General features: G+C 41.7%; 1 protein-coding gene across 6 annotated transcripts in view; it reads left to right on the top strand.

The window, feature by feature from the left end:
• RBMS1 (RNA binding motif single stranded interacting protein 1) overlaps positions 1 to 22,811 on the top strand; it is a 202,415-nt gene that overhangs the window by 165,018 nt on the left and 14,586 nt on the right. For all 6 annotated transcript variants that reach the window (XM_036071011.2, XM_036071010.2, XM_036071017.2 and 3 more), the window contains exons 4-6: positions 300 to 391; positions 9,201 to 9,358; positions 11,380 to 11,459. In XM_036071011.2, the coding sequence (XP_035926904.1) occupies positions 300 to 391; positions 9,201 to 9,358; positions 11,380 to 11,459 (330 nt within the window). The remainder of the gene's footprint in view (positions 1 to 299; positions 392 to 9,200; positions 9,359 to 11,379; positions 11,460 to 22,811) is intronic.

Genomic DNA, 22,811 nt, shown 5'->3' with positions numbered 1-22,811 from the left:
GATGTCATTTTCTTCGGGAAGCAAGACACCTGAGAAAAAGGGAAAACTGGGGCTTTTAGGTTTTGTTTTGGTTTGTTTGTTTTTTGACTTTGAAGGGAAATCTGTCTAGCTCATGAGAGATAACAGGGGCAGACAGCCTGAGAAGGAGGCTGCATTGCAGCTGGTAACACCAGACGCCTGTCAGGACGTCAGGGTTTTCGTTTCTGCTGCCTCTGCATCGGGAACCAAAGAGTCAATCTTTTGCTCTTTTCATTATCACAAAATAATGGCTTAATAAGTAAGTATGTTTTGATTTTCAGGTTATGGTTTTGTCGACTTCGACAGTCCTGCAGCAGCCCAGAAAGCTGTGTCTGCCCTGAAGGCTAGTGGGGTTCAAGCTCAAATGGCAAAGGTGAGTCGAGAGCCAGTAGTCACTTCTCTGGCCCCTGGCTTCATCATGAAGCCTGGCATGGCGCTTTGCCCATCAGTGTTGGCATTCTCCCTCCATCCTAGCTAACCTTGCTTATTACTTCTGGACTCCTGCCCTGGGCCTCCACATCCTCAGTCGTAGTTTAGGGCAGAGGAAGCTACAGATGCTATTCCAAATCTGTACAAAAGTCAGACATGTTTAGACACTGGTTATTTATGGGATATGAATCTACTCTTTACTGGTTCTATAATGGCTTTATTCAAAGCTTGTTTCTGATGAACTTTTAGCATTCTGGAAGAGGAATGTTGTTGAAGCAGGGTTTATGCCCTTAGTCTTCCTATTGTCCAAATGTAAACTTGGGTTATGTCACACCTAGTGCCCATAGCGCACTTCTAAAGATACTCATATAATTCGGTGCATTTTTTTTTTCATTTGTGGTCCTTGAAGCCTGAAACTCACCAGTTTGATATTTTGTGTATTCTTTACAAAAGATCAATAATTTTTATTCTCTGTCTTCTTGAAGCACAAAGGAATTTTGTTACTTCTGCTGCTTCTGAGTAGTAGCATGTGATCATTCCCACAGGAGCATTCACATTTCCATAAGGAAGGAGAATTTATGGAAGTTCAAGGACTCTGGTAAAGAGATAAGTTACCTGCTAAGACCTTGAGGCTCCTGAAGTACGCATGCATAGGAACCACACCAGAGATTTACCTTGACTCAAAGAATTTACCGTGATTAAAGTGTAATACATTATGGTTTCTTTCTTATTTGAAATCATAAATAATAATTTCAGGAATTAGTGAAAGGGATCACCTTTCTAAAGTAGTCTTTAACTATTTTTAAAGCTTTGAATTGAGTTGTACATATTTTAGATTTTCTTGAACTCCAGAGTAAGAAGTTAAAATAAATAGAAACTATAAATATTAAGCACCACGATTTTCCGATTATCTGTCCATACTATAGAGTAATTCCCTGTGGCATTGTTAGAAGACCGTGATTATGAGGGTTTTAAGTATATTTAATTGTGACTGTGCAGTATTTGTGTTGCGTAATGATTTACAGCATGTTTAACCTGCCTCTGTAAACAGTGGGTCCCCATCCATTTTATAAGCAGGACTTTCAAGGCACAATCAGAAAACAGCTCTATTTTTCCCTCTACTTTCTCCATTTCCTCTGTTCTGTGAAGTTCCTGCTTCCTCCTCTCATGGATACAATTCGGGGCAGGTCCCATGACTTTTCTGGCCACTCTCATTATCTTAAAAAGTCCCTTCACTTCTGGTCTTTCTCATTAATTTTTTTTTTTCTTTTCAGTAGAATGCCTCTTGATTTTTCATATCCAAACTTCACGGAATGTAATTATCTTTCAACACATTTTCAACCGTTTCTGTATGTATTTACACCAACCTCAATACAGGATTTTAAAGATGATGTTGTATAGGGAGTCTCAAGTTACATTCTAAGTAAGTTTGTAAAATGTCAGAATCACATGCAGAGGTTTTGAAAAGTGCTGAGAGTCAGCAAAAGGGATATGTGTCTTGGATGTCACTGGTGCTGAAAGAAATCACGGCTTACACAGCAGTTGTCTGCTAACAACCATATTGATCACTTGGTGATCAAGAGGCAATGTTTTAAAGGTTTATATCCCAATATAACATAACAGGTCACATTTTAGGAAATTATAGAAAAATAGGAAAATAAGTATTTAATTACATCTTAGGAAATTGGGGGTGGTGATTAATGTGTAATACATTATGGTTTTTTCTTATTTGAAATAATGTGAAATAGGATCCTGGTTAACATTTGGATGCTGGATGTCTTTTTTTTTTTTTTTTTTTAATTTTATTTATTAGAGAGAGAGAGAGAGAGCACAAGCAGGAGGAGCAGCAGGTAGAGGGAGAAGCAGGCTCCCCGCTGAGCAGGGAGCCTGATGTGGGACTCGATCCCAGGACCCCAGGATCATGACTTGAGCCGAAGGCAGACGTTTAAGCGACTGAGCCACCCAGGCGCCCTGGATGTCTCATTTTTAAGAACACATTACTGATGTTAACATGTATGATGCCTGTAATTTAAATGCCCAATCCTGATAGGTTTGTTTGTTTGTTTTTGGTGAAGTTTTTTTTTTTAAGATTTATTGATCTTGCGGGGGGAGGGGAGGGGCAGAGGGAGTTAGAGAATCTCAAGCAGACTCCCTGCTGAGTGTGGAGCCCAATGTGGGGCTCAATTCCAGGACCCAGAGATAATGACCTAAGCTGAAAAAGAGTCAGCCGCTTAACCGACTGAGCCACCCAGGCACCCTTGTTTTTGATGAAATTTTAAGTATCACGTTGAAGCTTCACCCATCTTCCAGCTCAGGTTTGCTCTCAGTCATAATAAGCCTACAGAGGAATGGGAGCTTGATTAGTTTCTTTCCTATTTCCCAAACTTATGTTTTTCTTGCTCTTCTATCAACTTGGGTAGCTGTGATTTCTAACACTCCCCCCTTGGAACAGGGTATGTATGGCCTGGGAGAGTTTCTTGACCTGACAGTGATGTAATCTGGTGCTGATTTCCCTGGCCAGAGAGGTGATGCTTTCCCTCGTGGAATGCTTTGGGCATTTTTCAGAGGTCTCTTACATCACTACCACCACCTCTAATTGATCTTTCTCCTGTGGTTCCTTGAAACTAGTGAATATATGCCTCAGCTGCTGATAATCTAAGGGTCTGTCTTCAGCCCCTTTCGGCTGGGACCTCCTTGCCCTCCAGGGCAGCCTTCTTGAAAGGAAGGATGTAACATACGCTGGGCCAATTCTACTTGCATGGCCCACCTCTGATCTACGTTTGGCACCTGTCTGTGGGAGAAGTAGGTACTTACCACCCACACTTTTAGGCCCCTTCAGCCAGCCTTTCACCTGTTAGATTCCTCAGGCTGAAGTCAGACATCGATCCGTTGTATCCGCCAAGCTCCACGGGACACAGTGCAAGCCTCCTGAGTGGTCTGTTCAAGCCCCTGTTGCTTGCCTGGCAGTGATAGGCAAGCAGCCCACACGGTGAGACTCAGAACACATCAGCGTTTCTCTCCACATACATTTTCATTCTCAGCCTCTCCAGTCTCTCATAGGCAGCCGGAGGTGGGTGGTCAGCTAAGCATCCCAAACCAGTTCTCAGCCGCCTCTCTTTAGGTGGTCTGGTTTCTCACTCTGGAATGTGGGCGTGCCAGCCATTGTTTTGTGGCTTCTGCTGAAACAAGGTTAGAAAGAGGGCTCTTTTAACGACCTGTTACAAATGCAGGGGCCTTATTTAAAGCAGCCCTAAGAACACTTACCTAGACACCGCCTCAGTGCCAGTGATAGGAAGCAGCATAGTCTATTAAATGTCCACTGTTCTGAAGAACTCTCTACACTGCATTCGGTCAGCGCCGGACTGGACATAGACTGGCCCTATCTGACGTGTCAGCAGTGCGCTCTGAATGCCACTTTCCTGTGGATTGATAATGAGCACCGTGCAGAGGCCTCCTTAGGAGACTTGGGACTGTAAATTGGCTAGGAAAAATGATCCCTTTCTACATCATCGGTAGGGAAGGAACGGTACACAGGTTCAGAGATGGCTGGCAGTGTGCCAACAGCCTGCACTTGGTGAATTTCTTTAGGTCTCTGTAGAACGACTGAGTTTCCTGGGCCTGATTTCTTTTTTATTGTATCATTAAAGTGACAAAAGATATTTCAAATGCTAGAGGGTCCATTGTTCTATTCCATGGCACCATGGATTTGAGGATTTGGAATTGACTTAACCCCCTCATGCTATCCAGATAAAGGGGCGCCTGGCATGCACTTTCTGTGGAGACAGTTTTTAAAAGAATTAGGTCTGGCTCCCATGTTGAGTGATAAGGGACCCATTGCCATCCACTTTTTGCTAGTGAATTAACCAGGATACTACATAAATTTTTGAAAATTCACCCTGCCACATAGTAAAGGCTTGCTTTCTTATGTAATTAGAAAAAATTAAGGGGCATTTTACTAGGGAAGTCATCAGGGTGGTGGGGGGTGGATTGGGGTTTGGGTGAAGGAGAATATAATACTGTTTGACACACTGGCTATCCTGGGTTGAAAAAGGATTCCACAGATACTCAAAATTGAATTGAAAAATTGCAGGTGGAGGGCATTCAGCTGCAGTGATTGTTTCTTATTCATGTTTTAAAACTTTCAGTACCTTTCTTGGTACCTGGCATAGGGTAGATACTAAATCTTTGCTTTGTTGATGGCCAAAGAAGCCAACTCAGTGAGAGAAAAACTTTCTTCCTAGCTTGAGCAGATATTGAGAATTAAGAATGGGATGTTCAAAAGTTATATTTATTGAGCTCTGTCCAAAGAGTACCCTGAGGAAACTTACCAAAAGGTTTTCCCAAAGGCTCAGGTCCATGCCTATTGATATTAAACTTGGCCTCCTTTCAGATGTGTTTGTTTTTAGAACAGAAGGCTCAGAATCTACAAAAAGAGCAAAACTCAGATATCCAGCTAAAAGGACTTAAAACTCAAATCAACATTGGTAATACCTGTTAAAAATGACTTCTGTAGGCCTTTCAGCAGTGCCTCTTAAGGCCTGCTGGGAGTCAGTGGATCGTCGTATGTTATTTGCCTGGTGGTAAAGCTAGCACATTTCTTTTCAGTAAATAGGCAGTCAAACGAGCAGGAGTTTAATCCCCCTTCCACATGGAGTCCACCGCGCTTCAGGCAGTTTGCATTCACATGCCTGTGAGCAGCTATTGGCTGGTTGGTGAACCTATTCAGTACAAGAGAAAACAGATGTCTGGTCTTCCTGCCAAGTCCCTTTCTTGCGTTTTAGGAACCATTCCACATGCACAGGGAGGTTTTTGTTAATTTCTTTCAGATGATGACTGAGTGCTTTACACCACGCGGGACCTCTGAGCCCTGCTTTTCTACTCAAGTGAACATTAGTGGCCATTTATCCCTCTCACGGCCAATGTGGGAGCTAGTTTTCTACTTGTTAGAGAAGCCATTGAACCTTTTCCATGCCTGAGGATGGATATAAAGAGGCCTGTTGGCCCCATTTTGTGTTTGGCCACCCATAATTTACAGAATAATTGTTTTTTGAGACATAACATTGTATGTAATAAAACAGAGTTATGGTTGTCACTGATTTTAAAGAAACTAAATTACCCTCATTCGAGAGCCACCCCCCACTTACTACAAGGCTTATATATTCCATTCACTATGAATGTATGGTAATGAGAAGACACGGACACTTGGGGATTAGATATTTTTGTGGCCAATGTGCCAGCTTGGAGTTTCTTCTCCTTTCTTTCTTTTTCTTTTTTAATTATTACAACTTTGTGGTCGATGTTTGCAGGATAAGTCGACCATTTGATGAGAAAAATAAATAACATTAGCTTTAAAAGGTCATCCCAAATGAAAAACCCTAATTGACTGAGTTGTTGCTGTTGAAAAAAATGCATTCAAATCATAGGAAATGTGTACTCGTGTTTAGTCTACTTTGGCTCACTGTTTATCAAAGAATGGGTTAAGAGCTCAATTTCTTTCTGGATTCTGATTTTAGTACTTATTTTTTTCTTCATCGTAAACTTTCAAGTTGAATCAGGACTTTAAAGAATGTACCATTTTATTAATATTTTAATCATACAAGCAACTAAAACATAGATTTAAAAAGTATTTTGTACCTACATTGTTAAACCTTTTTAAAAATACTTCACATATGACAAATTCTCCTCTGAACGTTCTTAAATATCAGTCATTTAGTGGTTATAATTGTAACTTAAAAAGAAAGCCCCACAATATTTACAGTATATGTTTCTTACATAACATTTTTTATGCCTTATCTTTGTCCAAGGAGGGTTTTAACGCTTTTTAATTAGGGGGTTCCTAGCTTTATTCTGAATCTGACTAAGCGTGATTCAGAGATTTTTCTCATAAGATAGGCTTGATGATACCATTTACCTGCTTCCATGCCTCCGAAAGCTCCCCTCATTTGTCAGACCATGGCTTTCTAACTGCAGTTGGTGGACGACAGTTCCTCCTTCCTCCTGTTCCCCACTCACCCACCAGAGTACATGAAATCACAGGATAAGCCTGGCTTCTCTCCCTGAACTTATCAGTATTACTTGGAAGTATGAGGTCAGAAGCATCGTTCCTATATTAAAACAAATCTAAAGAGTTAGGAAGTAGATTGCAAAATTTACGTGACTTTTTTTTTTTTTTTTTTTTTAAGATAAAGCACAAGACTTCCAAAAAAATTGTACTGTGCTAAGGCTACTTTGGCCATTGCCTGGCGACTCTTCAGTGTACATAGTCCTTCTTGCTGTTGGCAATGCTGAAGTGGAACAGTTTAGCAGCAGGAACTGGCAGAATAGAATCCAACTCCTTAGATACCCTTTCACAATCTGGTTTCAGCCTCATGATTTCTCTTTGTTTCTCAAATCTCAGCTTAGTGCCATGCCCTCTGAAAACTCTTCCCTGCCTTTCCCAAGATAAGCTCCCCCATCCTTCCTCCCATTGTGAGTTGCACCCGCCTCTGTCCTAAGCACTTACCGCATGTGTTTCTCTCTCCCCTACTTAACTGTAAGCAGCTGGAGGACGGGACTGGAGTCAAGGTTATTTTATGCGAATCTGGGATGTATGAGATGCCCTGTAAATATCATTTGACTGTATGAGGCTCCAGGGCTCATCGGCACCCACCCTCAGAGACAAAGGACTCCACGTGTACTGGCCAGTGAAGGACCAGACTAACACAGGAACAAATAGAGTCTTCTGCACCACAGGAAATCTTTGGGGACTTGGGAGGGTAGAGCCAACATGAGGTGACTAATCGAGGAGCTGTGCGATTCATCGGGCCAATTTGGCAGAGGTAGTGAGTGAAATGGAGGTAAGGAGAGATTTTACCTCTCACCCTACCTCAGAAGCACTTGAAAGCTTTAATACCTCAGACCATTTTGCTTTTCCTTATATTTTCAAACACATTATCTGTTACTGTTTTGTATTTATTAAATCACTTTCCAATTTTTGTACATTAAAGATATAAAGATAGGTTTTGTTCAGCATAAGATAATCAGCCATCCTACATTGAACTGATCTAATTTTAGCTAAAAGCAAAGATAGTTACCATTTTGTTTAGCCTGTGAAGGGTGAATGAGGTTAAGTATTCGGCTTACTATTGAACATTTGAAAATTTTAATTTTTTTCTCGGGTCCATCCCCACTGCCACACACCAGGGACACCTCAGGGACACTGGGGCCTGGAGCCTTTGCTGCACCCCTTTGGGACTGGCCTGGTTACGAGCTGCTGCCCTCTGATCTGAAGCGGGAGGTCATGGGGACAGTACTTTTTACCCATAGTTCCTCTGGGTCTGATAACTTGAATGCTTGGGAATACCAAGGCATTTGTCATTCCCTAGGATACCAGACTGTTATTTTAAATCTTACCAGGTACGTATAGTATGAAAGGTCAATATGCGCTTTTACTTGCAGATTATATGAAAGGACAGATTTCATTTCAGGTTTAATTAACAACAGGATAAATTTGAAAGTAGAGACTTTGTACAATTCAAATATGCATATGCTCCACATATATTTTTAAAGTTCCGTGCATTTTGGAAATCTAAAATATAATGAGCGTGCTGTTCTGTTGCCTAATGCTAAAACATCAGTTAATGACTTTACTAATAGTGCTTATTGAAGAAAAATCGTAAGCCCGCATAGCTCAATATGTGAAGATACATTTGGTTAATAGGATCAAAGGAAAGCCTGATTTAAAATTAATTAAGACTGTTCTAATCTCACCACTGCAGAAGTGAATTTTGACTTGGTCAGAAAATATTCCAGTTGTCACATAAGCTTTTTCTCTGATTTAACACCATACTCTTACTAAATATACATAGCAGTTACTGGTTCTCAGAAAATTCAGTTGCATATCTTTGGTTTCAGCTAATTCTATCTCAGCCAAGGAAAGGTGAGTGGGGAATGATCTAATTATTGCTTCTTGAACTTTTATATGCATATGAATTACCTGGAAATCCTGTTAAAATGCAGCTTCTGCTTCTGTAGGTCTGGGAGGGGCTTGTAGGTAATCCCATCACTGCTGGCCCTGGATCATTCTTTGAGTAGCGAGGGTTTAGCGAAGCTCCCCTCCCCCACGGACTCCTGAGTTCACCTTTATGCTGATTCTAAAGTTTGCTCCGCCTAGAGTTTATCATTTTATGTATGGCTTTGAGTTTACTTGTTTTTTGTTCATTTCTGGGCTCTCCTTTCCCCATGGGTGATCAGAATGCCAAAGTAAGTAGTAAGGACCCTGCTGTGGAGCAGAAGAGGGGAACTGGGACAGAGCCCCACTGGACTTGAGATGACTTGGTCCAGAATCCGTTGTGTGTCTCTGGATTGAATTATTGACAGTAATAGCCTTCTGTGCAATAGTGTGCCTGAAATGGACTCCTAAAAATAGTCTCAGGGGAGACGGTTATTTTGGGAGCGCTGCAAACAGCTGAGAGTGTGGTTCCATGAGGGTACCCTCTCCAGCTCCGTGGCGCGTGGCTGCAGTTGCATTTCCAAATGGGCTGAGAACGGCTCTGCAGAATCCCGTCTGACCTGCACAGATTGCCTAAGCTTCTGACACTGTTTTCAAGTGTGCAAGGTGACTTGGGTGTTCTGTAGCTCCCACACTCGCTCTCGGTAGCACTCTAAAAGGACCTGAGCCAAGAGAGTGGCTCAGTCAAAGTAGGTGTGTTGTGTTAACATCAGTATTTCAACTTCCATTGGAAATTAATGGACAATTCTCTGTTCTGTTTTAGCAACAGGAACAAGATCCTACTAACCTATATATTTCTAATTTGCCACTGTCCATGGATGAGCAAGAACTTGAAAATATGCTCAAACCATTTGGACAAGTTATTTCTACAAGGATACTACGTGATTCCAGTGGTACAAGTCGTGGTGTTGGCTTTGCTAGGTAAGCACGCTGCTCTGTCTTTACTATGTCAGTGACAATAGCTCTCCTAAGTTTCCTGCAAAATAAAAGTTGAGCGAGAAGAGAGAATTTAAGCCAGGGTTATGGGAGCCCAGTTGCACCATGAATTTAAATGTGTAAATATTGGTTTGTATTTTTTTTTTTTTTTTTCAGATATTTTGGAAGTTCATTAGGATTCTTGAACCTGAAGACACTAAATATTTGGTGACTCAGGGCAAGGAACTATCACATGAGCACTAGTTTTGAAAATATGTGTCCTTAATGTTTTGATTAATTTGATCAGGATGCCTGTAACTTCTTAAAAATAACAGTCATAGATTCCTGAATTTCATAAATAAATCAGTATGGCTTTTCTCATTTGATGGAAATTTGATTCATCATAAATAAAGTCAGTGAATTAGCTTATTTCAATCATTCAGAGAGTAAGACAATAATAGGACACTTCTCTAACCACCAGTTGCTACACCAATTGTAACATTTTATAATTTTGCTTCAGATTTTTTTTTCTTTTTTAAGAAGCAAAATGTCACAGATCTATCTAAAGTGCCCTCACTTCTTCCAGCTTATTTTTATCCCTTCCTCTCCGGAAAGGAGAGGAATTAACCGTTACTTTAGTGTAACGGTTAATTTTGTTTCTAAAAGAAAAATCTCAAACAGAAAGTGCTTTGAGTTTTGACATAGTTCTAACCTACAAGCCCACGTATAAAAACTGATTTTCCATTATTTAGGAACCTGTTAGTACTGTGCAGGAACAGATAATGTCTATGTGTTGACTTTGATTTTGGAAGAAAAATTGCTCATATTTTACTTTCATATACAACACCCTATTTGATGACAATCACATCTCCCACAGACCTGTGAAATCGACAAAGGCAGCATTGTTCACTATTTTATGTATAAGAAAATCGAGTCAAAGAAGAGCTGTTTCCATTGTCACCAGACTGCCAAGTAATGAAGCAAAGTCTAGTACTTGGTTCTTCTGGCTTTTAGTTTGATTGGTCTTTCTGTTAGGCCAGATAATTTTAAGGTAAAACTAAAATTTCTATAGGTGGAAAGTCACCAAAACTTGCATTTCCAGTGTACACTTCGTTGTTTAAAAGGATCCAGGGGAAATAATGAAAAGCTCAGCACCAGCTAAAAAATCATCGCCTCTGTGGGGGTGCTGAAAGAAGATCAAGTAGTTTCAGTTTTGTATCCAAAGATGGAACCCAATTAAATTCTATTGCTTTTTAAAACTATTACTACCCATTAAAACCAAGATGTAACTCTCTGGGTAGTCCAGGAGTGTGGTGCATTTTGAATAGATTATTCAATGTTTCTTCCATTAAAAAAAAAAATAAGTCAAAATAATGTAATTCCCTTGAAATGTTTCTCAGAGGTTTTTAGCCACCTGCAGATGTAAAATAAATTGTAAAGTTAGGCTCAATCCTTTAATTACTCCTCTGAAGCCAGGATGACAAAGACAGTACATAACTGACTTCACTAATTTAACTTTATACCCGAAGTTAATATAAAAACCGTATAAGGAGTATCCTGTGATTTTCACTCGTTCTCATCATGACTTTTGAGTCTGTCCTTTTGTGAATATATGAAAGGAAAGGCCATCTTTAAAAATATTCTGGCAGCAGTAAATCCACTCATATTTTGAACTGGCATTTCTGTTTTAATTCCATATCATGACCAGCAGAGCTATTGTGTATTGATTGTCAGTTTTCCAACAAGTAGAAAAAAATTACACGTTTGATATGCTTGATATTAAACACTCTGGATATAATTTATTTCTTATATGATTCAGAATGTACTCTGTGGATATAAGTTTTCATTTTATTATAGAAGTACACATAAAGCAGATAAAAGATAGGATAAGCCCACTTTTTCTGATTTACATTTTTGCTAAGTTTCATTTGTATCCGATAAACCTATAAGAATGTATTCACATGCACAAAACAAAATCTGAAACTAAGAGATCTCTAAATATGTGTTTTATTTTGATGGATGAATAGGATGGAATCAACAGATAAGTGTGAAGCCGTTATTGGTCATTTTAATGGAAAATTCATTAAGACACCACCTGGAGTTTCTGGTATGTTGTTTGTCTAAAATTTTATCAGTAATTTTTTATGTGATGTATGTATAAATTTTAGCACTTGATGTATCGAGAACCAAAAACCCCTCATCTAGCTCTTAAAATTTATTTCTTTGGTCCTACAAATAAGACTTGAAGATGCATTTCTCCCAGACATTGAGTGTTTAAATATGAATGGGAAAAAAAAATAAATAAATAAATATGAATGGGAGCCATCCCAGTGGGAGGGAGGGTCTGACTAGTAAGGCATTCAGAAGCCCCTCCTTCTCAGATGCCCAGGCCTCCTCTAACCCACCTCCCCCACCATCCACCAGCCTCAGTAAATCTGTCCTGCAGTCTTATCCACTGAGCGGCATGGTACTCTGCACCACAGCTCCTGCCTTTCTTGTGGAAGATCTCAGCCTGTGTTACCCTGCACCCCTTACAGAGCCTGGACCTCAGTCCCTACGGCCCTTCCGTCCACCCCATGGTAGCCACCTCCTCCTACCACTCTGCCTTGTGTTGTCATGACCAAGAACACAACACCTTGGGAGCTTTTCATTCCCAGATCACACTCATTCTTGGCTCCCACTAAACCTGATCCAAATTTCAGTGGGGTCCTTCTTTACCTCTTTTCCATCCCCACCAAATCTGGTCTCCATTTTGGCGGTATCCTCATTTGTCTTGTACCCCATCCCTCAGTCACACCTGCCTCACAGAATGCTAAACCTGGATTAATTCTACAGCAGGCCACCTTCTCTGCTCCTGTTACATCCAGGAAGGTCAAGGTTGTTTCCAGCTTGAGCAGACCCTCACCATCACTGGTCCTCACCACACAGCTTTCTCATCCTTCCCTGGCTGCAGTCTCCCCTCGAAGCCTGCCCACTTCTCCCTTAACCCCCTCTCAACTCTAAGCAGATGACTTCACTTCTCACTTGATGAATAAAATTGAGGTCACCAGGTGGAAACACCCATCAACTTCCTTTTTCCTCCCAACAAGGAGAAAGACCACACCCAACCCCATTCTTGCCTCCCTCCTTCCTAAAGTCTCAAGGACAAGGGCTCCCAATGCTGTGGCCTTGATCACATCTCATCAGGACCTTGCTCTGCCAGTCATCCCCTCCCTCCCTTAGGATTTCACATTTCTTTTGCTTTTATTCTTTTTTTTCCCCCAACAAAACCAATAACCTTTATTTTCAAAAATAATAGATCTCTGGCATGACTGATTAGTAGAGAAATGCAAGAAAATATACAAATAAACAATACTAGGAACAAAAATTGTGACCATAGAGAAATGCAAGAAAATACACAAAGAATACTAGGAACAAAAATTGTGACCGTGACTACAATAGACATTTTTATTTATTTATTTATTTTATTTATTTATTTATTCATGAGAGACAGAGAGAGAGAGGCAGAGGGAGAAGCAGGCTCCCAAGGAGCAGGGAGCCCGATGCGGGACTCGATCCCAGGACCCTGGGATCATGATCTGAGCCGAAGGCAGACGCTTAACCATCTGAGACACCCAGGCGCCCTACAATAGACATTTTTAAAATCACAGAATACAGTGAACAAAACTATGAACTACTTTATGCCAACACATTTTAAATTTCAAATAATTTACCAGAAAAAAATCTATCCATTTGTGTTTGAGATCATTCAGGTTTCTGTGATCTTGAAACTAAAACTAAAGCACTGTGTTCCTCTCTGGCCCCTTCTCACATAAACCTTTGAAAAGCGTAGTCCCCATTTCTGTCTTCCATTCACACCTCAGCCCTCCCCAGCCTGACTTCTCCTCCTTGTGTCTCACATGGTAAACTGTCCGTATTAGTCTGCTAGGCGGTCATGACAAAGTACCCCAAACTGGGTGGCTTAGATGATAGAAATATGTTGTCTTGGTTCTGGACGCTCAAAGTCCAAGATTAAGGTGTTGGCCAGGATGGAGGGAGAATCTGTTGCAGGCCTCCCTCTGTCCTTGGCTTGTAGGTGAGCATCCTCTCCCTGTGTTTCTTCACTCCATCTTCCCTCTGCGCATGTCCATCTCCATCTCCATGTCCACATTTCCCCTTTTTTTTTATAAGGACACCAGTCATTCAATCAGGGCCGATGCTAATGACCTCTTTTTAACTTTAAAGACGCTATTTGTAAATAAGGTCCTCTTCTGTCATTATGAGTTACTGAGGGTTAGGACTCCGGCTCTTCTTGGGAAGGGTGCTGGGGTGGGGGGGTGGGTAGTGGGGACACCATTCAGCTAACACTTAACCTCCTGATTATCCAATTCGGAGGCTTCCCTCTCTGGTGCTGTCTGCTGTACTTGATACTGCTGGTCCCTTACCCATCTCTGAAACACGTCCTCCTTTGACTTCTGCTTCACCTGTCTCTCTCTTTTCTTTCCGTCCTGCGTTAATTTCTTCTCATCCGTGGGCTTGTTTCTTCTACCTACTCCTTAATTGTTGCTGTTTCCCTGAATCGTACTTCTGGCTCACAGTTCTAATAGATGTCATGTATTCTCAAGGTTTCAACTAATATGTACATTCATACAACTCGGAGACAGTTCTCTCCCACCCTGGCTTTGCCCTGAGCTTCAGGCTGCCTGGTCTCAGTCACCACACAACCATCGTCTTCAAAGCGAAACTAGCCCCCCTTCCCATCTAATCCTGCTCCTCTTCCAGTTGTCCTTTTCTCAGTTAGTGGGACCAGTATCCAGCCAGGCACTCAAGTCAGGGCTGAATCACCTTGGGCTGCCCCTTCCCCTCCATCCATCATCTCTCACATACAAAGCCATTCAAGTCCTTATATTTTTCCTCTTGATAATTTCTAGAGTGTACCATCTCCCCTCCATCCCTCCTACCACAGCCTAGCTTAACCCCGAATCTCTCACTGAAGCCATTACGGCAGGCTTGTAATTGCCTGCCTGATCGCTACTCTTTCCCCTCCAGATACCCTCCCTGACTGCGGCCAGAGAGTTTGATAAAATGTAGGCCTCTGTATCACCTTCCTGCTAAAAGTCCCCTTCCTCCCATAGCGGAAAAAACCCAGGCTCCTAGAATGACACTGAAGGCCAGAGGTGATCAAGCTCTTGCCTACTTCTTCAGTCCTGTCTCCCTCCGTTCTCTGCCTTACTGTGCGTCCTCCTCCAGGACTGAGCTATGAATATATTCCAAGCACACCGTGCTGCTCCGTTCCTCTCCTGTGGTTTCCAACCTAGTGCCCTTCAGTTCTCTTTAACCCGGCTCTCCAGTCCTCGCCCTCCAAGACTCAGTTCCAGGCTCGCCTCCCCCCTGGCAGAGCCCCCTCTGGTCCAGTCGGTCTGTGTGCACAGCACCCTGAGGACACCCGCCTGTATCCCAGCCCTGAACATGTTCACACGTGTCGCTTTACTAAACTGGGAGCTCCTTGAAGGCAGAAACTGTTTTCTTATGTTGCTGTTTTCATCCCAACACAGTGCATCCACCGTACTAAGCGATAAATGTTTGTGGGTTTCGTATAAACTTCACTGCACTATTCCCCCGACAACGCTACGTGCTCACACCTAGCATGCTGGTGGCGACCACAGACCAGAAGACATTTCCGTTTTCCCCCGCATGCCAGGCTGTGCATGGGTAACTCGTGTTCACTATCTATTCTGCGGTAGTTCCAGAGTTTCATCCTTAACTGGATGGCTGGTGGTTGTGGTTAGAGATTTACTTGCATTCTCTATACCCAGTTGAGTCTCACAGCATAGAAGAACCTATTAGTAAGTACATCCGATACCACAGTCTACCCTTCTACCTTGGACTGCTACAACCTGAGCGCGCACGATTTGCAGGGCTGCGTGTGAGCTTGAACCACCTGCAGGCACGAGTCTAGATCATCAAAGACCGGGGAGTACGCTCTTCCAAGGAACCCAGCCTTGTGCAAGAGCTTCCTTTTCGGTTTTTGAGTTGGTTTCGTTTTCCCATCAACAACACTTGAGTTGAAGGAAAATAGAAAGCGATGTTTTTACCCTCCAACCAAGTAAAGACAAGAGAGAAATTTAATACGTGGGAACTTTCTGTCAGACCTACCCTGTGGGGGCTTCTGTGGTTAACATGTGTGCACAGCTGACTCCTGGTGTTCTCCTCACTTCCCCATGTCATCCGTGTCAGGACCCCGCAGTATTAGTCCCTCAGAAGGGCTGCTCGGCCACCCGCCAGTGACGCCTGACTTTCTCGGCTCATTTTTATGTACAGCAAGGAAAGTTCGAGCACGAGAAACATCCCCGCACGCAGTCGTTTTGATGTTGTATCAGTCGCAAATGCGATAAGATCTACCCGTTTCCTCAATGAAGTAGATCTCAGGGTGTCACAGATCGAGGTCGAACAGGTTCCTTTTTTCTCCAAAGGACTTCATGGTTGTATCATTTAACTGTTTGCTTTGAAGTAGGTTTAAAGACTGTTGGTCATACCTGTTCAAGGGAGAAAAGACCTTGATTTCCAAACCCCATGTAAAGGATCGTAGGATTCTCTGTACCTTTGCAACTAGGAGAGAACAGTTTCTTCCACGTCGTGCCAGGTGTTGACTCTAGGAAGCAGATTCCTCCTGCCTCAAGAGAGTCTCTGCTTGGGGGTACGCAGTCAGGCCATTCTCTTTGTTCTGAATCAGAACTTAATTTGATGCCGTTTTCTAACATTTCATGATTTCGTCGATGGTTAGTCCCCAGCAGAGGCTGGGTTTTATGTTTAATTTTGTGCTGGGTGCAGAAAGCTCGTGCTTGCCCTAGAACCAACAGAGGTTACCAAGTGGTTTCCAAGAGCATTTTTCATGTAGGGCTCGTCAAAATAATCATGGCTATTTTGAGGGTTTTTCTGGATACTTCTTTGCATATAAGCAAGTTTGAACTGCCTTTCGGCAGGGGTTTGAAGTGTATAATGCGGGCCTCAGAAGCACGCTGTTCCAGGGAACTCAGCTTTCCCCCAAAATAAGTCCCAAGTGGATTTGGGAACCACAGCAGAATTTGAAACTGTCTTCAGCTTATCTGGATTTCCCCCCCTTTTTTTGTACACCTAATACGAGAATTTTCTTTAACTCCCAGTCTGCTGATTAGATGCTGCTCTCTCAAATTACCTGAAGGGCGACTCCACACCATAGGTTTCTTAATGAAATGTATATATTATTTTCAGTAGAACCAGATGAAAAACAAAAATACTGCAGGCCAAGGTAAATTGAATGAGCCTCCACTTTAAATGATGTAGGTTCATTGCTAAGCAGACATAACATTTCATAAATATAGTCAGAGAATGGTTTCGTCAACGATGCGCGTTGTTTAGCTGGCATAAGCAGAATCATCCAGGATGGTTTCCGGCAGGGCGCTCAGATGCTTGCATGACTGGCAATTTGCCTCTGACATTGGCGCCAAGAACAGAAGAGAAACCCACATTAGGTACAACTCCCCGAAAGATACTTTATGAAAATTAACAAACTGAACAGGGAACTCATCTTCACTTGTAACAGTCTTAAGAAAGTCTCCCAACGGCTAAGCAGGAGTTGTCACTTCTCATGGACCACCTACCCTCCTGCCAACATGCTCTTTTCATACCAGAGCAAAGTGGCTGGGTCCTCCCCTGCCAGACACACCCCACCCTGTCCTGGGGAATGGTACATAATGTCGTACATGTTTGTAAGAGCTCTCTGAAAATCCACATCACAGTTTTTCATGCAGTCTCTTTTCTGAAATTGCTTTTTAAAAATCTTGTGCTTTTGTGCCTGATGTTACCGTGTTTTCAAAGAGGCTTTATCTTCTAGCAGGATCTTCCTTAAATATACATAATGGTTTATGTTGGGAAAAAAATTACTCACGAGACCATTCCTTCTATCTTTTCCCATATAATCTCATTTTTTTCCCCCTGAAAATGTGGAAGCATTGTCCTTTCTTTGGATTTATCTTGGTTTTTATCTTGCTTTTGAGTGTGAGCTGGTTTGCAGTAAATCAGATCTGCTTGGAAGGTCCCCATTCAGGGTGAAAGAACCAATGGCTACTTTGTAAGACAATCTAGGTGAATTCCATAGAGGTTTAAAACAACTTAATATCTGCTTGATAAAAATTCTGTTATGGAGAAATAGTAGGGTGGTGGTTTCCCACACAGTGAATGTCACTAACAAGGGATGGGAAGTTCTAGTTAGTTAGAACAGATGTCCAAATTAGGAGACATGCCCAAGGCAAAAACACTGTCACTCATGGTCATGATTCATGGTTTTTTCTAAGAAAATGCCCTTCCTATACCTGCCTGAAAGAGAGAACAGTCTCTGGGAAGACTAATTAATGCACATCAGCATGTTAGCTAGAACTATGCTAGAGCTGCTTGCCCTGTGCCTGCTGTTTTTCCCTGTTGGGGGGGTGGGCAGGGGCCAGGCATGTGCACGCGCACACACACACACACACACACACACACACACACACACACCCGTAGACAAAGTCCACATGTGTGTTCATGTTACAAGAGACAGTGTGATTACCCATCTTTCTGAACTTCTCCATGACATTAATGGAGTCTGAATAAGTTCCTATGTGCTAAGGGCAGAGAATTTTTCAAAAGAAGATGTGTCTAGTCAGCAGATCTGTGAGTCGTTAGATTCTTGGTACTGCGCTGGTACCATTCTGCCACAGCCTAAAGCTTCCTCCGTCATGGAGGCCCTCCAATGAAGTGCCTAACTGCTAGCCACCTCTGGCCAAAGGCCTCAGCTTGTTTTACATCTGTTTTCTGTGTTACTCTGACTTTTCAGACTGGGTATATATGCCCAGCAAGGCTTGAAAACTGCTCTTGCCCACATTTTGTAACTCTCTGTCCATAGGTGATATTATTAGAGCACTGTCCTATGCCAGGAGGCAGAAAAGGTAATGTTTAGAGGAAAAACTGACTCTAGCAAAAAGGCTGAAAATCTTTCAAGGGTGTTTATTGTCCATTTTGTTTTTGAATGTTTGTCTTAAGCACTGTTCCTCTGTTAAAAAAAAAAATTTGGCAGCTCTAGGATAAAAGAAACGCTTCAAGACATGTGTGATGCTGCTGGTATGTTTAAGACGATGTGATCCCACCTTTGGGATTGCAGTGTGTTCCTGTCTCCCTTAGCCAGTGTGTACATAGAGCAGAATCCAAACGTGCGTCATGTGCAGACAGACACTCCAAGGGCTGCATGCATCTTAGGAGCAGTCGCTGCCGTGAAAGCAAAAGTGCTCGAACGCTCGCGGGTGGCCAGTGGGGAGAGGGCTGTCCTATAGATCTCAAACTCAAATTCAGTCTCTAGCATGGAGGGTAAGTCTAGTTTTTCAAAAGTAACAAGGGAATCACAACTGGAAATGGGCCAGTGTTTCCACCTAAGATGCTCGACGTGCCGGGCCAGCCCTGTGCTGCACCTGCCTTTGAACAGTTGTTGTCCCCGCCGATCACAGCCAGCCCACAGCACGTTCCTCGCATTGGTTCGACACCTTTTCACCTCGGGTTCTGCCAGGGAGGAACAATAAATGGCAGAGTAAAATTTTATTAAAGCATGAGGACCTTGGGTGGGAGATGTCAGAGTACTAGGAAACAGTTTTCTCAAAGGCATTTGCCAGCACCTTCATCCTTAACTACAACTTGAACATTTCTTCATTGTGTGTGAAGCCAAGGCGGCAACCCTAGCCAGCTTGTTAAAAATCTCACAAAATAAAATTCCATGAAAAACAGGCCAGTCTCTAAAAATGTTTATAACTTTTATAAACCAGAAGTCCCTCTCCTGAGAATTTATCTTAATAATTCAAAGAGGAAGAACCATAAATCAAAAATTTGAGTTCCTCCTGCTGTCCCAGTATAGAAACAATAGCTAATGTGCATTCAGCTGTTCTAAATACTTTGTTAATTGTGACAACCCTCTGAAATAAGTATAGTTACTTTCCCCATCCCACAGATATGAAACCTCAGACATTGAATAATTCGCCTGGAGTCACAAGGGAATAAAGGGGAAAGCCAAATTTCAAACCAGGGAGACTAGTCCAGAGCCAGTGTTCTAATTACCATACAGTCTGACCACCAATTTAGCAGTTGGCACTGGGATTAAAAAGATAAATAAGATATACACACAGATGCTCATACAGTGTTAGTTATAATAACAAAGAAACTATACATAATCCCAAACAGAACCTTATGTAACACTTTAAAAAAAAAAAAAATGATTCTATAACCAGATAGGGAAAGTCCACAATGTAAAGGGTAGGAGAAAAAGACCTATCGTTGCAAATATGAAAAATAAAGACTGAGAAAAGTAGCAAATATAGAACATTAAAATATTTAAGTTAGAGTGATGGGGAAGGATTATATTTTTGTTTTTTATTTAACCTGATTTAAATCATGATTTTACTGGTAGGGAAAGCTGAGTGGGAGATGGAACCGCTCTATAAGGATCAGGAAAGGAGGAGAGCACATACATCTGTGGAGAGAAGCTGGAGCTCTAGCTGGTGCTTGGACAGGACAGGATTTGGCTAGAAACAAAGAGGAGGCTAAAAAGGAAGTGATGTCGTGCACACAAAAAATGGATAAAATGTATTGGATCCCTACGTCGAAATCGTTGAAGAGCCCCAGATAGCTCCTTGCATGTTGCTAGTTGAGGAATTTTGAAAGTAGGCAACATTATCAGAAAGAAAGCTAATTACAGTTGCTGAGTGGGCTGGTTTTCCACAACTGATGGAAAAGCTTCTATCGAGGGCAGTTCACGTTTTACAGAATGTTGATTAGGAGAAATACTGCTTAACTAGAAAAATGGGAGTTTGGAAGTAGCAATTTCTCCAGCTGTTAGAACACAGTGAGGAAAAGGTCCACTCGGTTACAAACTACAGAGAACTCTAGTCCTCTGAGCCATTTGATTAGATGGTGAGGAAGCCTTCCAGGAGGTCAAATTATGAGCTACAGTGTTTAGTCAAAGCAGGCATTCTAGAAGTGACTTTTAGTGTGGGTATCAAGGGGGAAGACATTTGAGCCTAAATAATTATAGAGTTTGAGCTTCAGAAGATAGGTAAGCAAACTTTATGGTAGAGATGTGAAGTCAATCAGCATGGGCATCACCCATATAAGCTCATAGTCCCTTACAAGGGATTGTTAATGCCACAAAACCAGGCATTTGTAAAAGATCATCCCACTCACAAAGCCCTATTGCGGGCATGTTGGAGAATCCTACAATGCCATTAATTTAGATGGCTCTCAGGAGGTGCCAGAAAATTTCAGATCAGTGTTTGCATTTGTGGCATTGTCTGCTGAAGGTTATACTATAGTAGTTAAGCTTTTTAACCAACGTTCCTGTTGCTTCTGATGAACAAGAAAGTAACTTTTCTATCTTGGGTAATGAGAATTTGACTTGAGAGATCTCACAAGACATTTGAGGCATACCCTTTACAAACCCAAAAGATGGTGATTAAGTAAGGGGAAATTCAGCTGAGACTACTCTGCATATTTGACAAAATCAATTGATTATGAGTAGTTTGATATAATTTTATATCACTTTAATACAGGAATATATCTTGAGTCACGAATCACTTGTTGGGACTCTTAGCAATTACTGTTTTGCACAATAAGGTAAAGAATTGCTAATTTAGAAAATTGACCATATAGAAGATAAGGGTTGACTGTTGTATATTAATTTTTTGAAGTTAATACGCCCAAATTTACCTATTGATCATAGTCATATTACTAGTATTCATGGTGCTTCTGTTTCTGCATGTCAGTCCTCCTTAGTTAGTATCTCCCTTCTAAAAAGAACAGCCAAGGAGGCCACCTGAAGGATCTGATGTGTAGAACAAAATGACATCCCACGCATCTCCCGATCTTCAACCTGGAATCTGTGTATTACGCTTCAAAACATAAACTCTGGACACTTTTGGTCTGGTTTGATATAAGCCACGGGATATGTTAATCAAATAAGCAACACTCATTTTGTAACAGTCTCCCACATACTTAAAAATAAGTGAGCCATGACACAGATCTGGGTGTATTTGTTTTATTTTTGGTTTTTTTTAAGGTTCTGTTTATTCATTTGAGAGAGAGGGAGAGCAAGAAAGAGCATGAGCAGGGACGGGGAGCGGGAGAAGCAGGGTCCCCGCTGAGCAGGGAGCCCAACGTGGGGCTCGATCCCATGAGCCGAAGGCAGACGCTTAACCGACTCTCGATTCAGAAGCCACCCAGGCGCCTCTCGATTCAGAAATCTAACTGAAATCCTCTAACCCTTGCTCACCTTAATGGTAACATAAATATCTTAAAGAAATCTTCACATAGTTGTTTTCCTGGAACACATGGTACAATTCATGTAGTGAATCAGATATCAAGAACTTACAGGGATAAAGTGTTCCTCATAATGTCATCCAGGGACATGAAATACCAGGTATACTGTAAAAGAAATACAGCTCTTGCAGTATCAGAAGTATTTCACTTTTGGGTGGCATTTTTATTAACAACAGGCATCTCTCAAAACAGTGTTCTGTCCCATAAACAGCTAAATGGGTTTTCGTGAGATTTCGTATACTCTCCTTCCTGATTAGATTGCAAAAGCTCCTATGAAATAAGACCCTATTTTATCCACAGTTGTATCCCTAGTTCTTAACTCTATACCTTGCACATAGTAGGTACTCAACAAAAGTTTCAGCTGCTAAATAGACCAAAGAGAATTTTAACAGAGAAAAGAAGCTATTAGAATTTTATTTTGCCTCACATGGAATACCGGGCACTCCCATTTCCCTAAAACAAGGAGCCAACAACTATGTTAAAAATATCTCATTTCCGAACGCCTGGGTGGCTCAGTCGGTTAAACATCTGCCTTTAACTCGTCATGATCCCAGGGTCCTGGGATCAAGTCCCATGTCAGGCTCCTTTCTTGGTAGGGAGCCTGCTTTTCCCTCTCCCTCTGCCACTCTCCCTGCTTGTGCTCTCTCTCTCTCTCTCTGTCTGACAAATAAATAAAATAAAATCTTTTTTTTTTTAATTTCTCATTTCAATTGGTTATAATTCCTTTTTTATTTTTTTAAGATTTATTTATTTACTTTAGAAAGAGAAAGAGTATGATTGGGAGGGGCATAGGGAGAAAGAATCCCAAGCAGACTCCCTGCTGCGTGCCGATCCCAACTCAGGATTCAATCCCAGGACCCTGAGACCACAACCTGAGCCAAAACCAAATCAGACGCCTAACCTACTGCATCACCCAGGTGCCCCTGGTGATAATTCTTTAAAAAAAGAAATTCGTTTTCCTAAGATATGGGATACCTGCCAATATCAAATTGTTTTAACTACTTACCTTTTTGCTTTTCGAGGGAGAAAAATATCTTAGTGACAGCACAAAATCATGTCTAATTTGTTTTTAAAAGATTCAACTACATCCTGTTCCATTTGTTTCATTTTG

This window comes from Halichoerus grypus, chromosome 4 (assembly GCF_964656455.1).
Source record: "Halichoerus grypus chromosome 4, mHalGry1.hap1.1, whole genome shotgun sequence".
Classification (NCBI taxonomy): Eukaryota; Metazoa; Chordata; class Mammalia; order Carnivora; family Phocidae; genus Halichoerus; species Halichoerus grypus.
The sequence above is the reverse complement of the archived record's forward strand: the minus strand, read 5'-3'. Positions and strand labels throughout refer to the sequence as shown.